The sequence below is a fragment of the Cebidichthys violaceus genome, unplaced genomic scaffold (assembly GCF_023349555.1).
Source record: "Cebidichthys violaceus isolate CVI_PGR_0920_01 unplaced genomic scaffold, fCebVio1.0.p SCAF_1, whole genome shotgun sequence".
Lineage (NCBI taxonomy): Eukaryota > Metazoa > Chordata > Actinopteri > Perciformes > Stichaeidae > Cebidichthys > Cebidichthys violaceus.
This window is the reverse complement of record NW_027176262.1, coordinates 23,050,541-23,065,356: the sequence shown is the minus strand read 5'-3', so window position 1 is coordinate 23,065,356 and position 14,816 is coordinate 23,050,541. Positions and strand designations below refer to the sequence as shown.

Sequence of the window (14,816 nt, the reverse complement as noted above, 5' to 3'; positions counted from 1 at the left end):
TAACTGCGCATGTGTCGAATCTCAACGATGTGACGCAAGACACCGCCTCTTTTTAACGCACCGTGGATATAATTGGTTGCTTGACTGTGGCGCTCCTGCATGCCACAGTACTGTCATGCTTTGCCAACGAATGCCATGATACAACACAAATAAATAAAATAAAAACACGAGGCCAGATATACTAAAATTACTTTATTACAGCTGATTTCTGTTCAATATCCCTCTGCCAACACAATGCTAAATATAATACAAACAAATAGTAAATTTGAACCTATTTTTATTCTGTTTTATGAATCTTTTTACACAATTTAAATCCACTTTTAGTACTTTACCATCTCTTATGTAGTATCTTTATAATCTCTGACATTCAATAACAAGTTCCACCGTCTATACATTTTAATACAGGTTATGAGTTGTAGTGGTAATGTGCCAAAGAAGAATACTGACATCTTCAAAGAAATGCAATCTCTTTTCATAATTTGCCTGTCATCCACTTGATCTTTTCAAGCCTTTTCTCTTTGGCCACTAGACCAGAACCAAAGTTGTTTTAATGTTTCACGCCGTCTGCCCGCTGATAGGTAAAAACATGGCGATGAGACAACGCAATGGTATCTGGGCTTGGCAACTCAGGTATGGCACAGTGTTTGACCATAAAAAAGGATCGCCATCTTTGTTGCCGATTCTCATTCTGTTTCCCCAAAAAGCTTTCAGTCAGTAGGACACAATTTGACATCAAAGTTTAAAAATAAAAAAAAAAGAATAAAATCCAGGTTTGTGGCGACAATGATTGACAACAATATCCAGACTCCCTCACACACACTAACATAAGAACTGAACAGAAGTTGTGCATACAAACTTAAGGTTGGCATGCATGTGAGGTTTGATTGGCCCGACATTCAAACTCTTGGCTTTTTTTTTGACTTAAGGTAAGATTCAGATCACGATGAATACATTCTCCTTTTTCTTTACCAAGTATCAATGAATCAGAAATAAAATGATGAATATAACCTGCTGTGTTACAGTAGCTGGAACTAGTCACTTAGCAATAACAAAAAAAAAAAAAAAAAAAAGTTGTGTGTTTTGGGACCAAACCATAAGCAGCTTGATATAATGCATACTTTAGGATAAAATATATTTACACATTTATTAAAGGAAAACAGAGCCCAGCATTGTTGTGTCCTCCAACGTGACAGGAATCTATCACAGTGTGACACTCGGAAAGAATTTGAACAGGTGGCTTTGAAGTGTGCGGGAGAAGGAACTCTTCAGTGATGACGCTCAGAGACGCCTGACTGAAGAAGTGGCATTTAAAAAAAAAAAGAAAAGGAGATGACGATGACAGCAAATGCATGCATATGAGGAGGCATTCCGTCTGTGTCCACACAACTAAGATCGTCTTCCATTGAGCGACGTCCGGACAACTCAAAACCACTTTTGAGAGCAAAAAAGCTTTGCTAATATCAGTGTGGTCCGTCAGTTAAATAAAGTTAGTTTTTAGAAATTATTTTCTTTAAAATGTGAGTTTAGTCTTTAAATGTTTTCTTTTAATAAAATATACACATATGAACATTTAACTCCAGCTTTGTGATTCAAGGGAGCATATTATCCATTATCTTTAAATGGCCTTTTAAACAAAACGTTTTAAACTCTGTATGGAAATAAAATTAAAAAGTAATAACTTGTACAGAGAGGTTGTTAAAAGCCGACTTCTCTCACCATATTTCCACCACAAACCGGAGAGAAGGGAGTGAGCAGAGACGGATATCATTAGAGGAACTGCTAGAGCTATCAAAAGGAATACCTAAATGCCTTTTTTTTTTTTGCCACATTTATTTTGTATTTGGCTGTTTTCACAGAGTGTGCATTGACTCAATTTACATGTATGTGATGCAACGTCATCATGCGAGCATGTGCTTGTTTCATTCCCCCTCGTTCTCTGAGGACACGGTGTGACATTCAGAACTTAGCACCTTTTACATCGTTAGTGTTACTTAACGGGGCCCCACCGGTTCTTTTTAACAGTGTTGTAGTTTTCCTAGGAGCGCCGAGCCTGCTGTCATGGTCGTGACAATTATCTGAAGCGTTCTGCCTGCACACACTGGACTCTCGTCACTCTCTCTGTGTTCATTCTGTTTTCATGAAACTGTAGCCAAGACATATCTGACAAAGCCTGCGGCGTCCTCCATTCAATCACGACTCAGCATGAACACACAGAGGAGAGAACCAACAGCAGCTACAGTTTCAAAACACAGTTAAAGCTGCAGAAAGGGGTGGGGCTCTCATTCACATACTGTATATATTGTCAAACTCTAGGTCTTGTCTGTACTTAGGGGGGGGGGGGGTCAGCTCCACTTCTCCACAACATGCGTACCGACGACACACTCATCCACCAGGTGCTCAGCGGGAAGTAGTTCTACACACACTCCGCCGTTTAAAGTGCTTTGAAAAAGGCAGCAGTTTAAAAAGGCACTAATAAAACAAAAAAAAAATATTTAAAAAAATCAATACTAGGATTGTTTTTGAAGGCAAAGTAGTCTCCTGTTTTCTTTTGTAATCTCCTCACAATTCCTCCCGTGAATGTGTACAATGACATTCTATGCATCGCCCCTAGAGTACCACCACTCTAGAGACCAACAAAATATATATAGTTACTGATATACACCGATATAAGTATTTCTCACCATTTATAAGACTTTAACCATACGCAGTAAGTATAATCTGAGAAAAGTATTTTTCAGACCCTCTGGAATTCAAATAAAACGTACACTGGCACTGATTCTAAACGGATGAGGGCATTTAAAATATCAAAACTATAAACATCTGAGATGGATTTGTATAATGAAGGATTAGAAAGGCACTGTAGTCGTGTTGTAACATGAGCCTGAAACGGTTACGGTTTGTTTATTTGGCTCTGGATTTGTTACGTCTCATTTTGGCTGATGACCAGGAAGTCGGGTGAAAAAAAAAAATTAAAAGGAGGCGTCTACGTTCATCACAATGACCATTACAGCAGGCTGGTATCACAACAGCAACGCATCTTTAGTTAGGGGTTTGCCGCATTTTTCTTTTAAACCACGGTCAGAAAATGGACCAGTGTATAACAGAATAAGAATCGGGAGAGTGAGGGAGGGAGGGAGGAGTCCTAAATAAGATGAGTTCTCTGTGATTGTTTGATACCACATCTCTAAAGGACATCGTTCACACATGTCAAAAGCTTTTTAACAGTGTTTCATGTGCAAAATGAGAGCAATGGCTGTGAAAAGCACATAATGTACATTTAAAAATAAAAAAAAGAGAGAGAGAGCTGTAAATAAAAACAAACGGGAGCATTATGTGTTGACGCTCAAATTTCTTATGTAACATAAATTTAAGGATCTGTGTGTGTGTGTGTGTGTGTGTGTGTGTGTGTGTGTGTGTGTGTGTGTGCCGATAAACTGCCGTGAGGACGGGCTGCGTCTCTTCCAGCCCTTTTGACCTGAGCAACATTTATTTCATCGCACATCCACATCTGTACACGGGACGACCGCAGAGAGAGAGAGACAGACAGAGCGGCGGAGCTCTGCCATTATTCTGTCCTGCTTCGTTCTCCACGCTCAAATTCTGACGCCAAGGCCGACGGGGGGGATCTATGTGTAGGAGAGGTGCGACCCGTTAGATATTTGAGAGGTGACGCTGGTACTCCTGCTCATGCTCTGCTCGCTGTGCCCTCCTGAGGGTGTCCTCCCCATTGCCTGGGGGCTGTTCTGTGCACCTCCGCTGCTGCGGGATGGGTGGCCCCACGGCGACGGAACCCCGCCTCCCTGCATGCCCTGCCCCCAGCCCTGCTGCATAGGTGCCCCTCCCGGACTGGAGTGATAGTGGTGATGGCCGCCGTGGTGGCTTGACCCTCCCACCGAGCCGCCGCCGCCGCCGCTCCACGGAGAGCTTCCGGATGGGTGCTGCTGCTGATTCCAACTTGCGTGAGCCCCGGGAAAGCTGTTGCTGAGCCCCTCCGGGGACATGTTGGACAGCACCATGTTGCTGAAGCCCAGGCGCATGCTCTCCGAGTCAAAAGCCTCAACCTCTCGGGCTTGGCGTTCCAGCAGGCTCCGGATTCGCTCCAAGCGTTCGTTCTCCAAGGACATCATCTCCTCCTCAATCTACAGAAAAGACAACGTTCACATATAATATCATTTGCTTCACAGTTAGCAGTGTGACTTAACACCACTGTGTGTTCTACAAGCATCCATCAACAGTGCATATTTAGCTGTCACACCTACTGGAAATCTGTTAAAGAAACACAAAAAAAAAGGTGTAAATAATCAAAATGAAGCCCGGCTGAGTCCCATTTAGCTGCTTCACATTCACTGCCATGACATACTAAGACACTTAACTAGAACAGAGCCATCATTCCTTTTATCTAGCTGCACCTGTGCTTTTCCTTATTGTAGCACATTAAACGTCTCCAGGTCTACGGACTGCGTTTGACTGAACTCTGACTACTGCCTGCCGAGGCCGTATTTGAGCTGAACGTGGACGGTGCCCAGTGGGGTCAGACCAACGTAACTCTCTCCATGAGAACACTGTAGAGGAGGAGGATCACCTTCTGTTCCAGCAGGGCCCTCCGGAGCGACACCCTCTGCTCCAGGTCCTTTCTCTCACGCTCGTGTTGGGCATCCGTCTGCATCTTGATCTTGCTCTGGTAGGCGTTGAGAAGCTCCAGCTCCTGCTGTAGCTGCATTCGTAGGCCCTGGCACTGAGCCTCCTGAGTCTCATCCAGACGAAGCTGGGGACAGAGAATAGATCAGGATCCAGTGAGTAAAATACAACCAGAACGGATTTGGAAAAAGTTTGCAAAATGTAAAGACCTTCATGGTCTTATTTTACAGCTTTAGGATTCTAAAAAACACTCTGGCATTCCCAGACTCACCGCCTGAGTGGAAAGCATCTCATTGATGGAGTGGTCATACTGCTCTGCCAAGATGGCGAGCTTGCGGTGCTGCTCGTGCTTCAGACGTTTGAGGACAGCCTTGTGCTCCGACTTTGGTGTGGTCTCCAACAGATGGTTCCTCAGCGCTTTGTACTGCCTGGTCTGGATCTTACACGTGTCCTGGAACTGCTTCTTAATCTGAAGCTCTTTGGACTGTGTTACAGGGAGAACAAAAAAAAAAAAAGATGTATTTCCTTATTTAAAAGCAAACATTAAGACAGCAGGAACAGAATATTATCACCTATATTAAGGCTGTAAAAATCACAATATTTTTGCTATTCTTAATTTCATTTAAAACAGTTCATCTAACCAAAGAGAAGCTCCACACTCGTGCTTTAATGCAGTGGATCCGTGTTTCACCACATCTTGGCTTATTCAAGACGAAAAATAGGTCAGCCTGACAAATAGTGAACTGACTGTTAAGCAGATCCAGAAGAACCCAGAGCAGCGTTTCATTATCACTGAAATTAAGAGGATCTACTGAATATTCAACAGCCGCGCTCACAAGCTGCGTTCTCACCTTGAGGCTCTTGGGCTGCTGGCGAACCTCCATGACGTGTTTGCGCCGCAGCTCCCTCTCCCTCCTCTTGTTGTACTCCTGCTGATTGGTGAGCTCCGTCTGGTGCTGCAGGCGGATGAGCTCGGCCCTCGTCTTTTGGATGTTGTTGAGCTGGCGGAACTCCAGCTCCTGCATGGACTCGTGGTGCCGGAGAAGCATGGCGTGTTCCAAGTCCTTCTGGGTCTGACGCTTGTTTAGCTCCTAATTGTGTGCGCATGGAGAAAACGAACAGCAAAGTGATGAGGCGTCCCAAAGAGAACTGGATTTTAGCACGTTAATCAACACATTTCAGAGCCAGAAGTTCAATGCAGGAGACAGGGTGCTGACCTCGCGCACTAAGTCCCGTTCGATGTTGTGGCGCGCGATCAAGATCCTCCGCTTGAACCTGCGGCACTCCAGGTCCAGATACTGCCTCTGTCTGCGCGCCAAGTTGGCCTCTTCCTCCGCTTGGAAGTGTTGGAAGTTCTCCTTCTGCTTGGACAACCACTCCTGCTTTTCTTTCTTGGGCGTTGACTGGTTTTCATTCAACTCCTGAAACAGAAGAAAGGTCGCAGGTCACTGCTTGAACAGACTTCATGGTGCTGATGGTAAGTAAACTGAAAGCTTAGGATACTATTGTCACGATCCCCCCCACCTCTTTAAGTTGTTCCTTGCGAAGCTTGTACTCCCGTTTCTGGGATTCCAGGAAGCTGTTGAGCTCTTTCTTCTGCTGACTCTGAATATGTTGTTGGAACTTCTTCTCATCGTTGTTAAACGTTTTTGCCTAAAAGGAAAAAAACGCACGCCATAATCAGTCAGCCCTTTGTAAAACACAGTGTTTTGTAAACCTTCAGTGAACACAGATGAGCTTGAAGCCTACATCTTTCTCCATGGACGCCTGGTGCTTCTTGATCAGTTTCTCCATCTCCTGGGCGAAGCTATTCCTCTGGTTCTCCAGCTCCTTGTCCAGGCGGAGCCTGTGCTCGTCCATCTCCGCTTTCAGCTTGTTTTCCAGAGCCATCAGCTGTTTCTGGTGCTGCCGCCTCATGCGCTTGTAGCCCAATATCTGCTCCCTTAGCTCTGAATCCTGCTCGTGCTCCTTAATCTGGCGAGTGAGCTGGAAAACACAAGACACGGATTCCGTTCATGTCGTTGTAGATGTATACGCAATATGTATGCGAGGCAAACGTATGTATCGTGCAAAAATTAGGTATTCAGGAGAATATGGGTAACATGGACAACTATTTTGTGTTCAAGCTGGATCAGGACACTGCTTTTGAGTAGCAAAATGACTCCTTTTTAGCCTTAAAGCAAAAGCATTCAATGGGCAAAAGATGTCTGCCTTTGAAGAACACGAGAAGTTATAATAGCCATCTTCTTATTCCATCTGCAAATTCAGTATATGAGTTATTACCACTGAGGCTGTGCGTATAGTAGCAAAGTGTTCGCGGTTGCGTTTTGGCCGGGGGGTGTGTGCAGGCGGGGACTGAGGCTCCGTCGGCCGGGTGTTCGGCTCCGACTCTTCATTGTACGCTTCCTCCTCCTGAAAAGCAAGCAGAAATACACCCAGAGCGTGTGAACAGAAGAACACTGCACAGTAATGAGTCGATGCATTACTCCGATTCATTTGAAACAGCGAACTGGAACCTGGACTTCCTACCGGTTTGAGGAGGATCACAGAGCTGTTGGACATGACCGTGTGATCTCCCTCTATGTCCACCTCGCTCTTGTCATCGCCCGCGTCTGTGAGACTGTTGACAGAGCTGCTCTGGGAACTGGCACTGATTGACATACTGGGTATGGATTGGTTGCTCCCCACGCTGTTCACTGTACCCGTCCTGCCCACGCTGTGCTCGGGATCCTAAAACAAAAACCAATAACCCAGGCGGCACATAGTAACAAGGTTAAAACAACGCTCTCTTATAACTTGTAGGATGACGTCGTACAGAGACAGAAAGAACTGCAGGCGAATAGAAGCTGAAACGGTCACGTGACGGACCTCCTCGTCGTCTTGTGCCTCCGTTGTGGGTCCGTTGTGGGCTTCCTGAAACAAGATCTTCTTCATCTTGCGATACTGCAGATTGTCAAGCTCTCGCACCGCGTCCTTAGTCCGACTTATCAGGTCTATCAGCACGGACTCTGGCCGCTCACGCTGGACAAACGCATGCTGGAGGGAGAACGCGCAAAAGACGTCTTAACAAGGTTACAGGGGATTAAACATGGGACACAATCTGCCATTGCCATTTTGAGATTATTACCTTTAGGAGCTCCTCAGAGTTGGGCCTGTCCTGGGGAAATTTCTGAAGGCAAGAATCTACAAAATTTCGGAAATAGTCCGTCCTAAAGTTGAGAGATGAAATCATAGATTTGTAGTTATTTTATGGCCTCAGTGTATTTAAGAAACAACGGACCAGCTAATATTAACAGAACTCTAGACTCACCATTCACTGGACTGCAGCATGGGACTCTCATTCTGTGCTATATGGTATAAGGCACTCATTGCGTTCATGTTGAACAGCGGAGGCTTCCTCTCAGCTACAGGTCAAGGAGCAGGTTACACCAATGATTCAGATGTTGCAAAAGGGAAATTAAATTATGAGAGGAAGAAAGAGCAACACTATTCACTTCTTGGCTGACTAAGTGAGCAACATGAATGCTGGCAATGAGATGTTTGTAAAATGGAGAAAAAGAGATTGATGTAACAACTGTAAACTAAGTCAGAGATGTGAATTAGGCCATATAGTGTAACAGAGACCGTACCTAATTCAATGCAGGTTATTCCCAAGGACCAGATGTCCACCTTTCCATCATACTGGCCTTCATCCATAGCTAAAATGACTTCTGGGGCCATCCTGAGGAAAAAAAACAAAACACATTTAGCACCATACAAATGTGTTAATAACCATTTTAAATGGAACATTTGGGAAACCTTGAATAAAATGTTTTGTAGCGTACCAATATGGAGTCCCAACAAAGGAGTTAGCAGGACAGGCAATGGAGGCAGAACCAAAATCTGCTAGTTTTACCTGCCCTGGCTCCGTCAGCAACACATTTCCCGCCTTGATGTCTCTGTCAAAAAACATACGAGGAAATGATTACAGCTCCATGCGGAAGACAGACCGCCCGAGGGCATGAGCAGCGTCCAGCCTGCTTCCAAACACTCACCGGTGAATCATGTTGTGGGAGTGAAGATAAGCCAACCCTTGAAGAGCACCATGGGTAATTGCAGCTATTTCCACTTCTTGCAGAGGTTTCTTGTGAACTGGAAAGGATAAATTCATCAATGTAAATCAGGAAAAAACGAGAGACTAACCGTCTCCGTTTTGTAGTCGTGCAGCCTCATGCGATCATCGGGAGCGCAAAAGGTTTTCAACTCACCTTCCAACAGATCTGAAGCAGAGCCGAGACAATACTCCATCACCAGCTGCAATGAAATAAAGAGTATTCAGTGTGAATGTGGGGGGGTCACACATTTCAGTCCTGATCATTGACTCTCGTGTAGGCTCTCACCCAGGCAGTGTGCTCTCGCAGGTAACATCCTTTGTACTCGATGCTGTTCGGATGCTGTATTCTCTGCAGGAATTTCACCTCCTTGATTATGTCTTGCCATTTCTGTGAAAATCATAAAAAAAAAAAGAAAAGAAAAAAAAAAAAAAAAAAATTAGAAGTCAATGACAACAAAAACACTCCCGAGTAAATGTGATTCACAATTGCCTGTTAACATGATATGGATGAGTGAAAGCTATCATACCTCGGTGGACTGCTTTCCACTGTAAGACATCTTCTTGATGGCCACCACCTCATTTGTCCGCACATCCCGTGCCTGAATGAAAAGCACATTACATGTTGCATGACTAACATTGTCACTTCATAACATAGTTTAGCAACGGAGGCTGCAGGGATAAAGATATTGAGCTAAGAATACGACATTATGCGTCATAGAATCATTCTGAAATGTTTAAAAGGATCTTAAAAGGTGTGTGTGGTTGATGGAATAATGCTTTCCAATTGATGAATACTGAAACAAAACAATTTATCAATGTCATCCCAGAGCCCCAATCTTCAAGCATGCTCTGTATGGTGAAAAAAAAGCATGCTGGACTTCTTTGTAAGCAGCTTATAGCTCTATCACACAGGACCTTCCTAATTTCCAGGTAACTTATCACGATCAGCATTCCTTTTATCATCCATAACAATGATGTTGTGATGCTTGGACAACCCTTTATCTTTGGGTCGGACCCCTCTGTGTCCCAATGTGCCAACACAGTGGCTTCACTGAACTTAACTTAATGTTCCAGTGTATTGTGAAATACTCACAAAATATACAGCACCAAAGCTGCCATGTCCGATCTCTCGCAGATCCGAGTAGAGCTTCTCTGGGTCCTCCTTGAAGAAGAGCTCGGCGACGTCGGGGTCCTTCAGGCTCCCCGCCCGACTGCTGTTGGGCATAATGGGGAGTTGGAAGGGGGGGGAGGAGGGGGGGGCGGAGCCGCTGTCGCCAGGAACTATCTGGGTCTGCGACAGCGCCTTGAAAGCCCCCACCGATGGCTCATCTGCAGGACAGTGGTCTCATATGTGTTCAGAGCTGAAAGAAAAAAAAAAAAGACAATAAATTACAGGGTTTTATCATGAATATTAGACTGACAGCAGGAACGTACAAAACCTAAGTCAATTTGGATGAAGTACAAACATTATTGACTTTACTAATGTATTCCTCTACATTGTTAATGTTGTATGTCACAGTGGGAGGACGTGTGAAACAACAAGTACAAGATCACACAGCTCTCTGGCTGTGCATGTGTGCTACAGCAGAGCCCATTAACCTGAGCTACGCAAAACATGAGCTGAACCATGATGTCGGGTGCAAATGTGGAGAACGGCCGGTCGGAAAAAAAAAAAATCCTGGAGGGAGCCAAGAGATAGGTCTTCTGTTTCCATAGTAACAGCAACCACAGTACGGAAATCAGTGGGCTGTGTCCTAACAAACTCTTCTCACACCTTCAGTGACTGGTATGGAGACAGACAGATGTGAGGAGGATACAAAGAACCGTCTTCCAGCTCGAACAAAGAAACCAAGAAGGTACCAAGGCGCTGCGAGACAAGACGCCCGAAGTGAAACAAAGCATTCCAGTGATCGGACTACTTGTTAAACCTGTAGGTACTCGGTAAACACATGTTCTTAAAACATACCAAACATTTTCCATGTAACCTCCGTGCAGTTGATTACAGGAGCAGTTCGCCAAAAAAATTGCACAACACCTATTCTCAATTATCTATAGTGGTTTCTAGCCATGCTTTTGGTTGTATTTGCCATAGTTTAAAAAAAAAAAAAAGGTATACAGCTGCAAAATACTGACACAAAGCCAATTGATTGTTTGTGGTGATCATTGCGTTAAAAAACTGGGGGGAAAAACAGTGTGCCTTTCCAAAAAAATGTCCTGGGTACACAGGATTACCCATGTTTTTATTTGAGACAAAGTCAAGGACACCCTTTACAGAATATAGCATAATGTCCACAACTCCACTGTCTGGCTTTCGACTGTCTAGTAAATAGTTTGCTATACAACTTCACTGCTGTAATACAGATGTAGACTTGTAAAAGATAACTGAGGGAGCTTTGCCGAGTCCATGTGGCTCAGATGATCAGCTGCAAACAGATGCAGAGCTGACGCCGGAGTCACAAGACTTCTTTCCCAGCCTGGGAGAAACAGCCCCCAGTTCAAGTAGACATCTTTTGTCTCACAACCACACTGAACAACTCACTATTGCACACAGACGCAAGCCACGGCCCTGAAATGAAGCCTCATCACTATGCAGGGCCTGCGCCTCTTTATTGCCATTGTTCTTTACTACAGTGTTGCTCATGAATGAGCTTTGTTGTCATATCTCCCGATGTCACCCCCCCCCCCCCCCCCTGTCCACAGTGTGGACACGCGAGCGCAAAAAATGAGTGATGATAACTGATACCTTCATAAAACACCCGTGCGTTCCAACAAGCACAGCACACACATATATGCACAAGAATGCAGCAGGACAGGACGACAAAGCTAGAGGGCTGGAATTCCCAATGTATGTCCTCACTGCGCTGCATTTCCTGTTCGCACAGCTATAGGGAGGTAGGAAGGGGGCCCTGGTGAGCATTTTGACTGGTGATTATCTGTCTCTCTTGACTTAACAGCAATGGCATGCGCACAGACGTGGACTGCAATTGCATACACTGTGAAAGCAACGTGTTTTTTTTAAAGCATTCGTAGCACGCAGTTAATGCACCTTTACCATCACTTCTTGAGAAATCAGCGCTTAACTTATCAGTAATGCTGGTCAGTTAAGTCGCTTTCCTTTTGCCACTCCAAATCATAGCACAACCCCCCCCCCCCCCCCCCCCCCCCCCCCCCACACACACACACACACACACACACACACACAATCACACAAACCGCCAGTGTTTCCTCTATCTTTACCATATATGTCAAAGAACAAAACAACAAAGCGTGTGTCTTCTGTACAGGCTTACGTTACAGTACACGAATCGAGCAAGATGGCAATTGGGTCTAATCAGAGTTTGACTGTGGGGATAAGTAGACACTTGTACAGTAGTGTTATTGCTCTGAAAAAAAATAATGTAATAAACCACAATCAGATGACCAAGGTTTACCCCAAAACTAGCCTTACCTGCTGCTCTCTATCCACAGTTACCTGTGAGGCTGGGTAACACCTCTCTGGAGTTTCGACACAAGTGGAATTAGCGAGAGCACTTAGTGAGATTTTCTGAAAGTTGTCACTTTCCAACCGCTGTTTCACTTGTCAAATCAATAAATCAAACTAACAACGTGTGGACCGTAAAGACCCCAAAAAACAACACTCTCAATCTCACACATTCAGAGGGTTTCAGGAGCTCCCAAAGCAGCCGACGTTGACTGTAACGTTAGCTACACACCAAACTTAACGTTAGCTAAGCTAAGTTACGTGTCATATGATTAAACAATCCGAACAATATCCGCGACGTATTTACAACGTGAACAGTGACGTAACTACTCGAATGATGTGGAATTTCACCGACTTTAAAGAGTTATTTACCAGATATTGCTAAATTAGCAAGCTTGCCTGTGTGATGTTTGCTAACTTAGCTTAGCCAGTTAGCTGAAACTCACCCTCTCCTGACAGGCCAGGTCTCAGCACTGTGGAGAATGTCGTGTTATTCACAACAGTTTGGGATTATAAAAGTGTTCTTCCCGTTTCATCCCCGACACGGTTATTTCGTGCGTTAAATCCTCGTGGTTCTTACCGCTGTCAGCCGATTATAAGTGTCAGATTAGTTAAATTACCGTAGGTTAAGATCCCCACCCTCGAAGTAACTGTGGTGCCAGAGTAGAATCCCACTCAGGTCCAAAGATGGCTGCCGAGCGCTCCGCCGCCGCCTCCCTTCGTGAAAATACGTTGGTGAGAATGTGAGGGAAGTTCAAACACCTCCGAAACACACAGAATCAATCCGCGTTGGTATCCGCGATGTCGCTGGATAAAAAAAACGGTGGATTTAAGCTAGCACACCGGCATGTTAACTTACTTGGCTGTTTAGTTAAACTGTTACTCTGCCGGACTGTCCGTCTTCCTTCGACTTACTGCAAACTGCAGTTCCGCCCTGTTGTAACTGCTGTAAACTCTCTCTGACCCAAAAGCTTCCAGAGGCGGAGACATAAGTTAAAAACAATATCTTATAAACTGGAGAACATAAACTCTTACAAAACGTGGTATTCATTTGTGACTCAGCATTTCCTCATATTTGTTTCTGACTTAAATTACCACACATCATAGGTCATGTAAAAATGAATTATCTTGTAATAGAAAATGCTGATTTCTGAAAAATATATATATATATTATTTGAATTGTTAGGGTTAACTACTTTATCACACATTAAAAGGTAGTCATAGCCTGCTGAAGTGAGTCTGTTGAAGGGGAGTAAAGTTCATGTTGAGTCCAAAATATTGTTTTCTCTTCTGGGTTTAAGAGATATGGACGCGGCAAGTAAGCTAGAATTTCATGGTCTGCCATTCACATTCCTTTATATTATTTCTTATGTACAAGTGGACATTTTAGGCTTAATGGTGGCGCCAGAGAGAGGGTCAACATAATAACATAATCGGTTCAGAGACATATTAATCAAGAAGATCCAGATTCCAGAGCATTACAAAACTCTTTAGGTGGGTGGAACTTATCACACTTAAGGAATCATTGATCAGCAGACCGGGAGTATGCAAGTCTTGTCCCCGGGCGGTGCATGATAGTCGGCTATTGTTTATCTTTCTCTTCATTTGGTTGGTTTCTGCATGATGTAACAGTGTACAGAAGAAACCCCTCTAGCCTCTCCTTCAAGTTCCCCCCCCCCCCCCCCCCCCCTCTTTCTCTAGCCATCACTATCTGCATGGTAACTCAGCCGGTACAATAACCTGCCTGTTCTAAAGCCAACAAATGGCAAAGTTCTACTCAAGTTGGCTCTCAGGCGTCTTTTGGATCTGCTTAACTGCGAGTGGAGGATGCTGCATTACTCTTTGACATGCTTCCTTTTTTTTCCCACTAAACTGGTGAAAGTTATGAAGTAATGATGGTGGTTGGTTAGACAAGGTGGTAGTTGACATATAGCAGGCTTCCTTACAACAAAAAGCATTTAATAAGTGTTATACTGTATGAAGGCAACCAAAAGTGACTCAAGTAACTTAAGAATGCTGCCATGACAGGAACCTCTGGATGAAAAGGCGAAAGAGCTGCAAACCCAGTTTTGACTGAGGTCATTGTATCAGAGGTTCCTTAATTGTTTTCTCTTGCCTCACTGTTCTACTTCCAGGTCAAAAATGAGTGTGTCTTGTTTAAAGAGAGCCTGGAAAGAAGTTAAATCACTATCGAGTGATCGGAAAGAGGGTCTTTTCAGTGGTAGGTTTGAGCTCACACATCTATACAGTAGTAGTAGTAGCAGCCCTATTATATTTATGATCATATTTATTTACATGTTTATAGATCGTATTAAGAAGAGAAACTTTTTGATTGACATCTCTAGCAGACTCAATACTTTCTGTAATGTATTGTAATCTAATGTAGCTCATAAATAGACTATGTTAAGGTCTCGTTTTAATTTGTTTAGATTTTATGCAGTGCATATAGAAATATAATTGCAGTGTTAATTAATGCAAATTTATGTCGGAAATGCTTCCCACAAACCGTATGCTCACGTCATCGTGACCCAGGCTTTTGTTTTGAAAAGAAAACTTCTCCGGAGAGCCTGAGGACACGCCTCTGTCATGACGCCGGCACGAGTG

The 14,816-nt window shown here is 44.1% G+C and overlaps 1 protein-coding gene across 2 annotated transcripts; it reads right to left on the bottom strand.

Annotated features, from left to right (window-relative positions):
• Window positions 1–177: 177 nt before the first annotated feature.
• Window positions 178–13,131, bottom strand: taok1a (TAO kinase 1a). Of its 2 annotated transcripts, XM_068715806.1 has the most exons (20): window positions 12,659–13,131; window positions 9,825–10,092; window positions 9,259–9,330; window positions 9,018–9,119; window positions 8,886–8,931; window positions 8,673–8,769; window positions 8,463–8,576; window positions 8,268–8,359; window positions 7,949–8,042; window positions 7,766–7,847; window positions 7,507–7,674; window positions 7,168–7,368; window positions 6,922–7,050; window positions 6,388–6,624; window positions 6,163–6,291; window positions 5,856–6,059; window positions 5,490–5,729; window positions 4,910–5,122; window positions 4,583–4,765; window positions 178–4,139 (listed from the first exon to the last, which is right to left on the bottom strand). In XM_068715806.1, the coding sequence occupies exons 2-20, from the start codon at window positions 9,954–9,956 to the stop codon at window positions 3,627–3,629; spliced, it is 3,048 nt and encodes a 1,015-aa protein (XP_068571907.1). In that variant the 5' UTR covers window positions 9,957–10,092; window positions 12,659–13,131; the 3' UTR covers window positions 178–3,626. The 2 variants fall into 2 exon arrangements, with proteins under 2 accessions (XP_068571907.1, XP_068571899.1); XM_068715798.1 differs by having other exon boundaries at window positions 6,922–7,368.
• Between the last annotated feature and the right edge of the window lie 1,685 nt (window positions 13,132–14,816).

Coding starts and splice junctions, on each gene's coding strand:
- taok1a (XM_068715798.1), bottom strand. CDS start 9,956: ATGCCCAACAGCAGTCGGGCGGGGAGCCTGAAGGACCCCGACGTCGCC. Junction 6,625..6,921: donor CTATACGCACAGCCTCAGTG/GTAATAACTCAT, acceptor TGTGTTTTCCAG/CTCACTCGCCAGATTAAGGA. Junction 6,060..6,162: donor GCAAGGAACAACTTAAAGAG/GTGGGGGGGATC, acceptor CTTCTGTTTCAG/GAGTTGAATGAAAACCAGTC.